Source organism: Etheostoma cragini, chromosome 12 (assembly GCF_013103735.1).
Source record: "Etheostoma cragini isolate CJK2018 chromosome 12, CSU_Ecrag_1.0, whole genome shotgun sequence".
NCBI classification, from domain to species: domain Eukaryota; kingdom Metazoa; phylum Chordata; class Actinopteri; order Perciformes; family Percidae; genus Etheostoma; species Etheostoma cragini.
Genome location: NC_048418.1, coordinates 10,308,817 through 10,320,860, shown reverse-complemented (window position 1 = coordinate 10,320,860; position 12,044 = coordinate 10,308,817). Strand labels below are relative to the sequence as shown.

The 12,044-nt window shown below is 41.0% G+C and overlaps 1 protein-coding gene across 1 annotated transcript; it reads left to right on the top strand.

Annotated features, from left to right (window-relative positions):
* Window positions 1-10,219: 10,219 nt before the first annotated feature.
* LOC117954773 (leucine-rich repeat-containing protein 30-like) lies at window positions 10,220-12,044 on the top strand. The gene has a single exon (XM_034888756.1). It carries the CDS (start codon window positions 10,639-10,641, stop codon window positions 11,536-11,538), a length of 900 nt encoding a protein of 299 aa, XP_034744647.1. The 5' UTR covers window positions 10,220-10,638; the 3' UTR covers window positions 11,539-12,044.

The following is a 12,044-nucleotide window of genomic DNA, read 5'->3' as shown; positions in this document are numbered from 1 at the left end:
CATTACTGCTCCATCCTAATTGGATACACGCGGAGTGAAGGCGGGAACTTGTGGCTGTTGTAAAACTCTGATTGGATGAGACAGATTTTCGTCAATAACACTGCCCACTTTCTGGAATATGATTGGCTGCTACACGCATTTGGACTTGACGGGTCGGGTGCAATGTCGTTCATGTCTTTAGGGTCAGGGAGCAATACTGGGTCAGTACTGCTCCAATGACGACGTCATTATTTTTAATTCATTTTATTTTCTACACGGATACACTGCAGTAATTCTGTAATTAAAACCTCTAGAAAGACCACAACAATTCACTACACAAATACTTATCATGCAGTAGTGGTTTTATAGTCCCATATGAAATAGGTTACCATGAAAGAGCCTAAAATAATATCGTTATAACTCCGTACAAATGAAACATCATTTCCCACAGAACTATTATCATGTGTTAGCTAATAAGTATACTGTACTTCAGCATAGTTTTACCTATGGTTTACTTTCTGTTACTAGCCATTCTTTATATTAATACTTTTAACTCCACAACATTTATTTTATAATTGTTACTTTGCTGATTTAGATTAATAATACACAATGTAAACAAACTATGGTGTATTGCTTTCGGTTAATATAAGACTTTATTTATCCTCATTAGTGAATTCACAAACTGCTCAGCAGTAGGCTATGTAAAGTCAAATCAGCCCCTTCTTTAGCAAATGCAACTTTAAAGTGATGTACACATTAATGAATCAATAATTATAATCCAGTAACATAAAAAATGATGTATTAATTAATTAATAATTATAATCCGGTAACATAATATACACTACTCTGAAATGGGGAATGATGCTTAATGAATACTTGTACATTTGGTACTTTAAGTGTATTTTGATGCTTATACTTCGGTACTCCGGGAAATATTTTGATAGAAGACATTTACTTGTAACCGAGGACTTACACATTATGGTATTGCTACTTTTACTTGCGTAAATAATCAGAATGCATCTCGCGCCACTAATTTTATTAATATTAAAAGGATAAAATTAGGTATTTCATGGAAGTAGAGGACCCAAATGCAGAGAAAGGCAGGCAGGCAATAGAGTTTTTAGTTGAGGATTTATCAAACAAAAGACTCCAAATAAACACAGGAATCCAAAATTCAAAAACAAACGACACCAGGAGCAACCGAGGAAGCAGGCAAAAAGTCCAACATCTAAACATCTAAAAAGAGAAAAAAAAAAAACTGGAACACTAATACAGAGGTTATGTACAAGCGGTAACGAGCAAACCAAGAACAGGTGATACAACAGGTGAAACCCATCAGGGCGGGGAGCACAATCACAAAGGCGGGAAAACACAAGGCAGGTAGTACCACTAGACAAGACTAGACAGAACAACAGACTATCAAAATAAAACAGGAAATAGAACAGACACAAGACAGGAAGTGCAACCAGGCGACAATGGAGGACACATGGAGTATAACAGAAAACAGAAAACTGCACAAAAATGACAGCAAACAATGACAGACGGAAACAAAAGTCTTCATATGACTAGCCATCATAGGGCAATTACAGGTGACGGCAATAAGTGATTTATAATAACAATTAATATTATATATAACTGTGAGGGGCCAAGCAGTTAAGGAAGAAGAGACACAAGGGGAGTTCAAAAATAAAGGCTTTTAATGGCCAAAAATAATTACAACAAAACAAAGAAGGTTTTTCAGGCCCATAAAGGAGGTCAAATAAACAGATAGTAACAAAAGCTCTGAACATAAGACTCAAGAAATACAACTGGCCTGCTAACAAAGACACAAAGGGGACTTATATATATTGGCTGATCAAACCAATTTTAACACACAGGGGGAGACAAACAATAACACTACTAAAAGAACACAAATAATGCAAAACCTACCTAAAATACTCACTCCAAATAAAATGTACTTTTATTTGTCTTAGCTCAACAACAAAAAACACTTTATAAAGATCTAAACCCCAGAATACCTACAGAGAGAATAAAGCTACCTCCCCAGACATATCTAGCTGTGGATACCTCCCCAATAAAGCTGCTCCTTCTCCAAGTGCCACCCATTAAGCCGGCAGACCTCCTGGATCTGTCCTGTGTGTGAACACAACACCAGTAAGTGCAAAAGAAACAATTACACAACAGAATAACCATCTGAAAGTGTCTATTGGTGCGCGCTGGCTAAAAGATACTTCTGTGTAAATCAACTAAATAAAGAATGATGTTTGTAAAATGAACCAAGTGTCCTGTAAGTTATTTGTAACTGAATATAATAAGAGTTATCGTGAGACACTTTACAGATACAGTAGGTCTAGACCACACACTATAATTTACAAAGTCCCAACAATTCCATTAATTAATAAAAACATAGGAAGGCTTTGAACCAGCATGTACATAGATAGTAATTAATACTGTATTAACCCAACAACTTCTGAAAATAGATATATTTCTTAGGGAGTGGGCTTGTAATGGGGCAATTTAGATGTATGACCTAATATTTCTAAACATCTTTTAATCACCATGTACAGTAATCTTGTTATTGAGTACCTTTCAGTAAGAGAACTAAAGGTACAATAACGACAATATCATCTCATAGCACAAAATACAGTACACAAAACCAAAAGTATTGGATTTCTACCAGATGATTTGAGTAAAAAGGTGGATACACTGTAGAAAAACTCTTTGCCTACTTTTACAACAGCCAGTAGATGTCCCTATAACACCATTAATGTATCACACAGGAGCCACCTTGCAGTACCAGAGGCCTGTCTGTAAATCCTCAAATTACTAGTATATATTCCCAAAGAAACCTCACCTTCTAATTATTGTTTTTCATTCATCTCTTGTTTTAGGTTCAAACTCACTGAGCACAGTTTCTCAAGCTTACTCTCTCCAAACAGAGAAACACAGTACTTTAACAACCTTGCACATGAATCAGACTAAGCACATTATCTGAGCTGATAGTGTATTTCGTTATAGATGTTGAAATACCCAGGTCTTAATATAACTGCGGCCTTAAACCAAACCACAGGCATGCAATAATATCATAGGAACTCAGGCCAAAATTAGTGGGTTAAGCCCATAGGCAGACACTGGAATCCAAGGCAGGCGTGGCGAAGGTGGGGAGATGATGAGAGTTGTCTTTGCTTTTAGACTGTAATGTTTATGTGTCAATCATTTCTTAGTACTTCACAAACACCAATGACACAGTCTGCAAAACAAGATTCTAGGCTTAAGATAGTCATTAGATATTTTAATACTGCCTAATTGCCAGTTGAGAGCGTTTTGGAGCAAAACTCTTGAAGTAATAATACGCTCTCACAAAAAATAGCCCATAGACTCAAGGGTGTGCAGTTTTACTTGCCCTGGGACCAATAAAGTCCTCTGTTTCCCTGTCACATCCTGGGCTATTACCACTTAATCACAGAAATGTCCAATTCCCTGTCAGTGAGACCCAACTGTTTTGCCTCCACACACACTTTTCAGTACTGGAAAAAAGAAATCACTGGTGTCAGCAATAGGCGATTTGTTCTGCATGACATTGGGTGTCAAAAAAAAAAAAAATGCTCCACTGAAATGGCTGAAGGGTGCCTGCAATTACTGGACGGACTCACACACAAATACATACAAGAAGACTGCCACTTTCTCAGCCTCTCCTTTCAATCTCTTTTACTCTCACTCTTTCTCTCTCTCTCTCGCACACACACACTCTTTCTCTCTGTCTCTCTCTCTATCTGGAATCATGATGATGACCAAGGATAGGTCACACTGGTAATACAGCCATGTTCTAGCTAAAGATTACTGTGCGCTGACATACAAACACCTCCTGAAAGAACAACAGGTGTCCGACAAGATTGTTTCACTTCAATAAAAGGCTTACATAAGCCTCCGAGAAATAATACATTAAGCTATGTTGGACATGTTGGCCTTTTATTGCTTCGTCCCTTGTGATTGGAAAATTTCTCTTTTTCACCCCAACAATTAATCTCACTGAATCTTGCGTGCATCGAGAGGAAGATGTGATTAAGGTGGCGATGTTGTGCAGGATTGTGAATGTCAAGAGATCAATATTCTTGACACGAACCATGTTGCAGGTTGAAAATTCACTTTGGATTTCCAGTTTCTAATTTCTTTAGCTATGCAAGTTAGTGGACATGCAGCTGGAGCTCGTGTTTCTGAACCCTGGGTGTGTGGCACCACCGCCAGCCTCTTTCAACTCCCTGTGAAAGCACCCCTGGCTCTGTTAGTATGCCAGCCTGAGCGCCAGCGGAGCGAGTCAGCCACATCCTCCAGCTGGGTCGGTGCCACCGAAGGGCACCTGCACCCACTCACAAACCTCATGAAACGCAACGCATATTTAACTCAGAGGAATGTATTTGTGTGGCATCTTACACCAGAGAGGCTGCATGTCTGCATGATGACTGGAGGACACCCATCGCACCTTTACTTCACTCATCTTTGAGACGTTTATCTACCTATTGAGTGCAGCATGGCCTTTGTAACTGGCAGATTCAAACTTCAGGCTGTGCCTCAGCTGTTGGACTGAGTCCAGAGTCACACAGGCCTGAAAGACAGCCATCGTTATCCAACTAGCACAAGGTGTCATTGTAGGGATCCAATGATTACCATATCAACACCACATGAAACATTTATGGTTTGCTGGCAGTGATGGCCTGGCAAGCATCCTAATTTCCAGATCAGAGCTTGTCAGGTCCTATTGTTTCAAGTTCTGGTGACATGAGCAGAAAAATCCTCAGTGGTGAAACTGTGCTGTCACTTGTGGTCAAATAAAACCTTTATATATAAATATAAGTTTCTTCAACACATCTGAAAAACAACTAGTACCTCACTTGCTACACTCATATGACATTCTCCACTTACCAATAAACAACACACTCTTTGTTGCTTCTTCCCCTCTTTTGCTCTGCTTTCCTGCTACTGCACTGCTCACTTGCTAATTTGCTGAGCCTGTTATGGTTACAGGTACAATACATACAGTAGCAGTTAAATGTCCCCTTGTTCTGCTTTGTTGTCCTTTGTTTAGCTGTAAGTTTGTGTATGTACATTGAGAGCCAGAAAATAAAACCGCAGTCCTCAAATGTGTACCTATACTTGGCCAATGATTGTGATTCTGATTAAAATTCCCCCAAAAATAATAAATTGACCTTAAGATAAGCTTTTTTATTTTATTGTCAAACTACTATTTCCAAGGTCAAAACCTATCTTTTGTGCTGACTTAAGTTTCTCCTGGAGACTCTTTGTTTTTGTTGTGCTTGTCTCTGTGCATTTGATTGATTATTGTTTTGATTGATCCAACTCAACTCCTTGTATTTTACAGTGCATTTCTTTTAATGGTTGGAGGGGCTTTGTTAAGCTATACTGCTTGAAGTTTCACTAGATACTACATTCCCTAAGCGGTCTGAGGGAAGTGCCCAACCCACACACAGTAGATGCCTCAGATATTAGCTAGTACCAGGCTCTCTATCGGATGCAGCTTTGGAGGAGGAGTTCATTACAGTCACTCTTGGGACTCTGCTGAGCTTTCAGAGAGTGACGAGGTCAAAGCCTGATCAAATAAATCAATCAATCTCATTGCCATCGCAATCATGGACAGTTTATCTCATCATCATTACCCCGCAACTGTGCGCACTGTACGACTGTGTTTGTTGAGCAACTCAGTGGCCTGTAGGAGTGGCAGTGAGCAGGTGAGACCCAGATAGGCTGCTCGGTGGTACTTCATCACCCTGCTTGTTGTTGTCACAGCCACAATTGGTTTGTACTCCCCATCTGCTGCATCAGCAAAGTTGGGACTGATTTGGCGACTTTGGAGCCCAGTTAGCTTTGTTTGCTGCACTTCCCTGTTGATTCCAGCCATCATTACCAATGGTATCTTTATGCGCCAGAGTTAACCCGGATAGTGCTCTCCCCTGGGTGCCTTTATTATCTATTCATCATATTGTCCCAGTTTATCTCAAGATGAATCTGGCTGCTTCACTACTGATCTAACTACAGATACCTGGCGTGTGGCCTGGGGAGAGAGATTAGGAGATTACAAGATACTCAGCAGAGGTGCTTCTGTTACAGTCGATAAGGAGGTGAAAAATATTCTAAGAAGATGCAGAATGGTTACGAAATTGTGCTCTTTCAACACCAATTTTTCTTTAAAGCAGGCTTGAATATATTAAAACTGTCTTGATTTATAGTCATTTCCAAGGCAACAATTTTAACAACTAGCCAGGGGCAACCTCAGTGTGTCCAATCTAGTAAATAAATGAACATTTGAAATGTTGAAATGAAATGTTCTTGGCTCGTATTCAGCCTCCGAGCTGACTTGTTGGACACTCCCTCACATTTCCTCCCTACTGATTTGCATTGCTGAGTAGATCCTTTGTGTCACCTAGAGGTTTGGGCAGAGCACTGTTGCAGCCAATTTCCAGACGGCAATTCAAATTTGTGACATATCCCTATTTTTGACTTAAATGCATTTCTGCTTCCACAGACTCCATTAGCCGGGGGGATGCGTTAGTGTGCTCAAATGGAAAGTGTCCAGTTGTGTGAATATTCACATCTGCACGTGTTGAATAATGGACGATTATCTTCTCAGGTGGCTCGTCATCTACCCCCTACATGCTATCTCCCATTTCATGGTGCTAATTTTGTCTGGAATACTCAATAGGCTTGCAAAATCCACACTTATTGTCTCCTAGACCTGATCTTGTCTTGCTTTCTGTCTAAAGAGGGAACATATTCTTCAATTCAGGGAGTAATGTGTCTGCAATATAGACTCTGAAGAGCCTTAGGTCTTGGCAGCTACTCCTTACATTTCAACAGGAGATAGACACCTACGGCAGATTCTGTGGCAGCAAGGCCATATATCATCTGTCATCGCCAGAAGCCTCCACAGTAATGAACAAGTAATAATGGTATATATCTTGAACTTGAGTCTCTAAAGGTAGCTCATCCAGAGTCATTATTGTGCCACATAACCAGATGAGCTTTCTCAAATGAGATCATTTTTGTCACCCTGAGGACTGAAGGGTGTAACTGTTCTCAGAGTGAATAACTCATACTCATTTTGTGCTAATGGGACTCAGTATTAAGGTGTTGTGCGAATGCGAGAGGAATGGTGAATCCCATTTTCTTGTAATTTAAATCTCAAGCTGTTTCCACACATCTGTTCCTCTGGTATAAAGAGAGATTAATTTAGAGATAGGGAAAAAAAGCATGCTCAGGACAAAAAAAGGAGCATTTAATGAAGATTCATGTCTCACAGGATTATGACGAAGTGCTAGGCAACAGAGTGTTATGGGGAAGTATGCCATGATGACATCTCTCTGTTACAGAAATGAGCATTATTCGCTCTGTCCATTCATCCATCTACCTATATAGCTTCCACCCCCCTTTCCTGCATCCATCTGTCCAATCAACTCAGCTTTTTTCCAGGTATTGCAATGCTACAGTTAACCCATAATGAGGGATATGCATAGGAAACCATGGGTTTCCTGCATATTTGACAGCATGTGTTCTGAGCCTTGTGTTGCCACTACAGGGATGTGTTTCCGACATTTACAGAGCAGGTGTCATTTTTCATGTAAATAGAGGATGGCAGGATATAGCAATCCTGTGGAATTAACTGTGGCGCACATGTACACAAGAACAGCAGCACAGATCTCTTCCTTTTAACTGAGGGATTTATTAAGTCTTTGTTTTACAGTGTCAGCTAAAAAAAACGTTTTTTACACAATGTTACTGTGATATGAAGGTGTTTCTGCACAAGCAGCTGCCAGAATGGGCAATGCACCCCAACAACCCAGTTCAATTCCCAAACACATGATTCAACCTATCATTCATAAGTGCTGATACATGCTCAGAGCCCAGCCAAGTCCCCAGAGTTGGATATCACTGCTAACTGTCATCTTAAAGTACTTTGATTACAGGACTGGGAGAATAATGATGACTAAGGCCACTCTAAGTCCTGGTCTGACTCTGTGAGGCTGTCGAGTAAAGTGGATCAGGTCCAAGATCCCATTTAAACCTCTAATGTTTACATAACGTGGTCATGGCTTGTAGTAAGGAGTATACATCTCCTGTTGCAGAAAACGTGTTAATTATTTCAGGGGGATCTCTTAGAAAATAACTGGGGCCGTAAAAGAAATATGAGTAAAAATAGTGTTTCTACTATAAAGTAGTAAAATAAAGTAGTGTCCTAAACTATAAAGTCGATAAAAAAAACGATATACTGCCCAGCGCTAATACTGCTTAAGATGGTTTAATGGGAAGGGAGATAGATAGATAGATAGATAGATCCCGTCCCATCCCTTCTGTGCGTCCACACACTAACCCCCCACCCCACCCCCAAATCCTTCTTGTTGGTTATTGGCTGAAACGCTGGAACACTGTTTGTGTATGCTTTGTGGTGCAGGGTGGCACAGTTTATTTCTGTTGCCGTTTGTAGACCCTGGGCTGTTTACAGTGTGTTCAAGGGACAGGCAGCTCTCAGATAGTGAGAAGATGTAGCCTAAAACCTGCGTGACATCACATGGAGCACCTTTAACAAACAAAGGACTACAACTTGAACAGGGTTGAAGCATAGCAGGGAATAACGTGAATAATATTTAGACCTGAACATATGCAGTATGGTTGTCACAGCAGCTCAGTGTACATGCTGAACCGTACATGCTGTACACTCTGTGTGAGGGATCTCTCCTCGTGCTCTGAAGTTTGACATGGTTTTCTTCTCTGTAAAACTCTGTGGAACTAAAATACTTGACCTCACCAAGTGATTAGCACTGTTGCCTGACAGCAGCAAGGGCCTGAGTTAAAACCAGTACAGGGTCTTATAATAAGGAGTTTGCACATTCTCCTCTGTCTCTGTGGTTTCCTCCAGATACTTTGGTTTCCTACTACAGTTCAAAGACAAGCAGGTATGTACAATGGACAGTGGTGGAGGTAGTAATGAGAGCTTTTACTTAACCAAAAGTAGGAACACTGCACTACATTATGAAAATACTCCATTAAGTAAAAGCCCCTGCATGAAAAATATCACTTAATTAAATTGGAAGTGTTATTTGCAAAACATGGCCCATGTGAGTTTCATATTGTTTTATAATTTATTATTTAGATTCATTATTTAATCTTTAAAAATTAATGTGTAATCAACATTTCCCTGTTATATATATGTATATATATAATGTAATCTATACCAGTGCAATGCATTATATTTTATCAACTCATATGTTTTGTCTGTAAAATATTAATCTGTAAAGTAATTACAGCTGTCAAATAAATGTAGTACAATACAATGTAGCCTCTAATTTCTTGCTCTGAATTGTGGTGGAGCATATATTATATTCTCATATATATATATATATATATATATATATATATATATATATATATATATATATATATATATATATATATTCTATATATACTCATATTTTTTTATGGCCCCAGTTATTTTCTAAGAGTGGAATTTCTAAATTGCATGTAGTGTAGTTGTGAATGTTTGCCTGTATTGCCCAGTGACATAATGAGGACCTTGTTCTCAACAGATGCGTGGTATAAAGTAAAAAGTAATTGCACGATGAAATCATATTTGAGTCTTTTTTTATGTGACATTTTGAAAGGAAGTGGAACAAATAGCTTTCACATTTATGCTGCAAAGATCCTTAAAGAACTCTTTAGAGAAAAAGCATGAAGAACTTTTTTCCTCAGTGTGTAAGTTGCTGGTGGGAAAGACAAATTCAAAAATGTAAATGCACTACAGTGTATGCTTTAACATGAAGAGGGATTCTCCCCTCGGGGCCACATAAAGGATATTTTGAATAGCAGCAGAGTTTTCTAGGAACACACTGGAATGTTCCGTGTCCTTTTGCACTTGAGATTAAACCGGCGTTCCACTAATACCTTAAAGAACTGTTACTTTTTTGAGAGGTGATTCAGTATTACCACGGCTGTCTGCTTGATGCCATATTTAAGTTGAAACAGGAGATCATGCACAAAGGCGCGGAGGCCTACGCCAGAAAAAAAAGTAAGAACAGATTACCGTCCGCATGTTAAATATCTGAATTATTTTAAGTGCAAAATGTAATACACTTACAAAGGATAGCAGGTGTGGCCAACAGAATAACGGGTACCATGTGCGACAATGATTGTGGGCACCAATGTATTTCTGTGTGTGTTTGAGATCATGGCAGTGACTTCATCTGATTGAGCTCACACAATATCCTATCCCTGCTCTGGCCTCCGGTAGTGGGTGGGAGCAGGGTGCTATGTGTGGACATGAAAAGTGACAGGACCAGCTGGGGTATGAAATCCAGTAAGACAGGCAGTTGGTCTGCGAGACGCAGACCACGAGCCCCCACAATGCTCAGTTACAGCAGCCAGCAACTCAACTCGGTTACAAAAACCTCAGCCAGGATTCAGTGTTACCACTGCCAAATATCAGGAGTTCTACAACAACCTGTGGAACTGATCATGTTCTGTGTGGCTCAATCAAGAACCCAGGAGATCAATTGGCAGTCGTTATCCTTAGCAATCCTCTAATTGTTGGTGATTCAGCTAATCGCATGCTAAAATCTTGTTATAGGCAATAGTATCAACAGCACTGCGTAGAACATGGGTGGGAAGCAATCTCGCGGTTTCCCCAACAAGGAGCTGAACGAGGTGAGTGTTAGTCAAAGGAGGAAGAGTGCTGGGAGAGACGAGCAGCCCAGCCTGTCCTCAGCTGCTGAAAGGATCCGCAGACACACCACAGTGCACTTTGGCTACAGCACCCTGAACCTGGCTATGCAGGCACTTGATGAGACCCCCTCTGAGCTGTGGGAGCTCCGAGAACTGCAGAAGCTAAACTTGTCCATGAACTGCCTTTGCTCTCTGCCCCCTGCCCTGGGCACTCTGGACAATCTGGTGATCCTAAACTTGTGGGGTAACAACCTGTCTAGCCTGCCTCCAGAGATCAGCCTCCTGAAGAAGCTACGTGTGCTCTTTGCCTGTCGTAACCGCCTCAGTGAGGTCCCCGAGGAGCTGGGTTCCTGTACCTGCCTAGAGGTGCTGAGCCTGGCAAACAACCAGATCACAGGCCTACCAGGCAGTTTGGCAGCCATGCACAATCTCACCAAACTCAACCTGAGCCACAACCACATCGCACACATCCCCACCTGCGTCTACAGCATGAAGGGCCTGGTCTTTCTCCACTTGGCATGCAACCGTCTGGAGACCATTGCGGACCAGATCCAGGACTTGGTTAACCTGAAGATCCTCATTGTGGAGGGAAACAGTATCCACACGTTGCCTAAGACACTGTGCTTCCTGGAGTCTTTAGAACTCCTCAATGTTGATTTCAATGACCTGCAAAATGTGCCAATGGAATTGTACCTACTGAGCAGGCTTGGAAGGTTGGCCTGCCACCCGCTGGATAAAGGACTTCATATTATCCACAACCCCCTCCTCAAGCCTATCCAGGAGGTGCTGCAAGGAGGACTCAGTGCCCTCTATAACTACCTCAAGCCCACGTGAGGGACTACCAGTATGCCTGTGTGTGTGTGTGTGTGTGCGTGTGTGTGTGTGTGTGTGTGTGTGTGTGGGAGGGCAAGTCACAATGGTATGTTGGCACAAATCTGACCCCTGGCACGTGGTAGACATGCTGTGCTGCGCTGTGAGCCCTAGCTGCTACCACTAATGCCTGACTGTAAGGAGATACTATCAGCCAAGACAAATGGCCGTTACTCTGTATTAATATTATTATTTCCTGTTTTTTATGTAACGTGAAAGCTGGGTTAAAAATAAACAACAAGTAACTGCTGTGTCATGTCAAAACATTTGTTAATCCACAGCTAAGGGGTCAGGACAAGATGCTCAGCTCATGAAAACATTCACAGGTCTACATTTGGGGGCTGATTACTGGCCCGTTGATCTGGTTTTTCCTGTGGCAGCAAGGGGGACATGGTGGAAAGTTCAACTACATATCAACACCCTCTATGTTGGATTCAGGTCATGAGGATCCGGTGTGGAAAGTCAGTGGA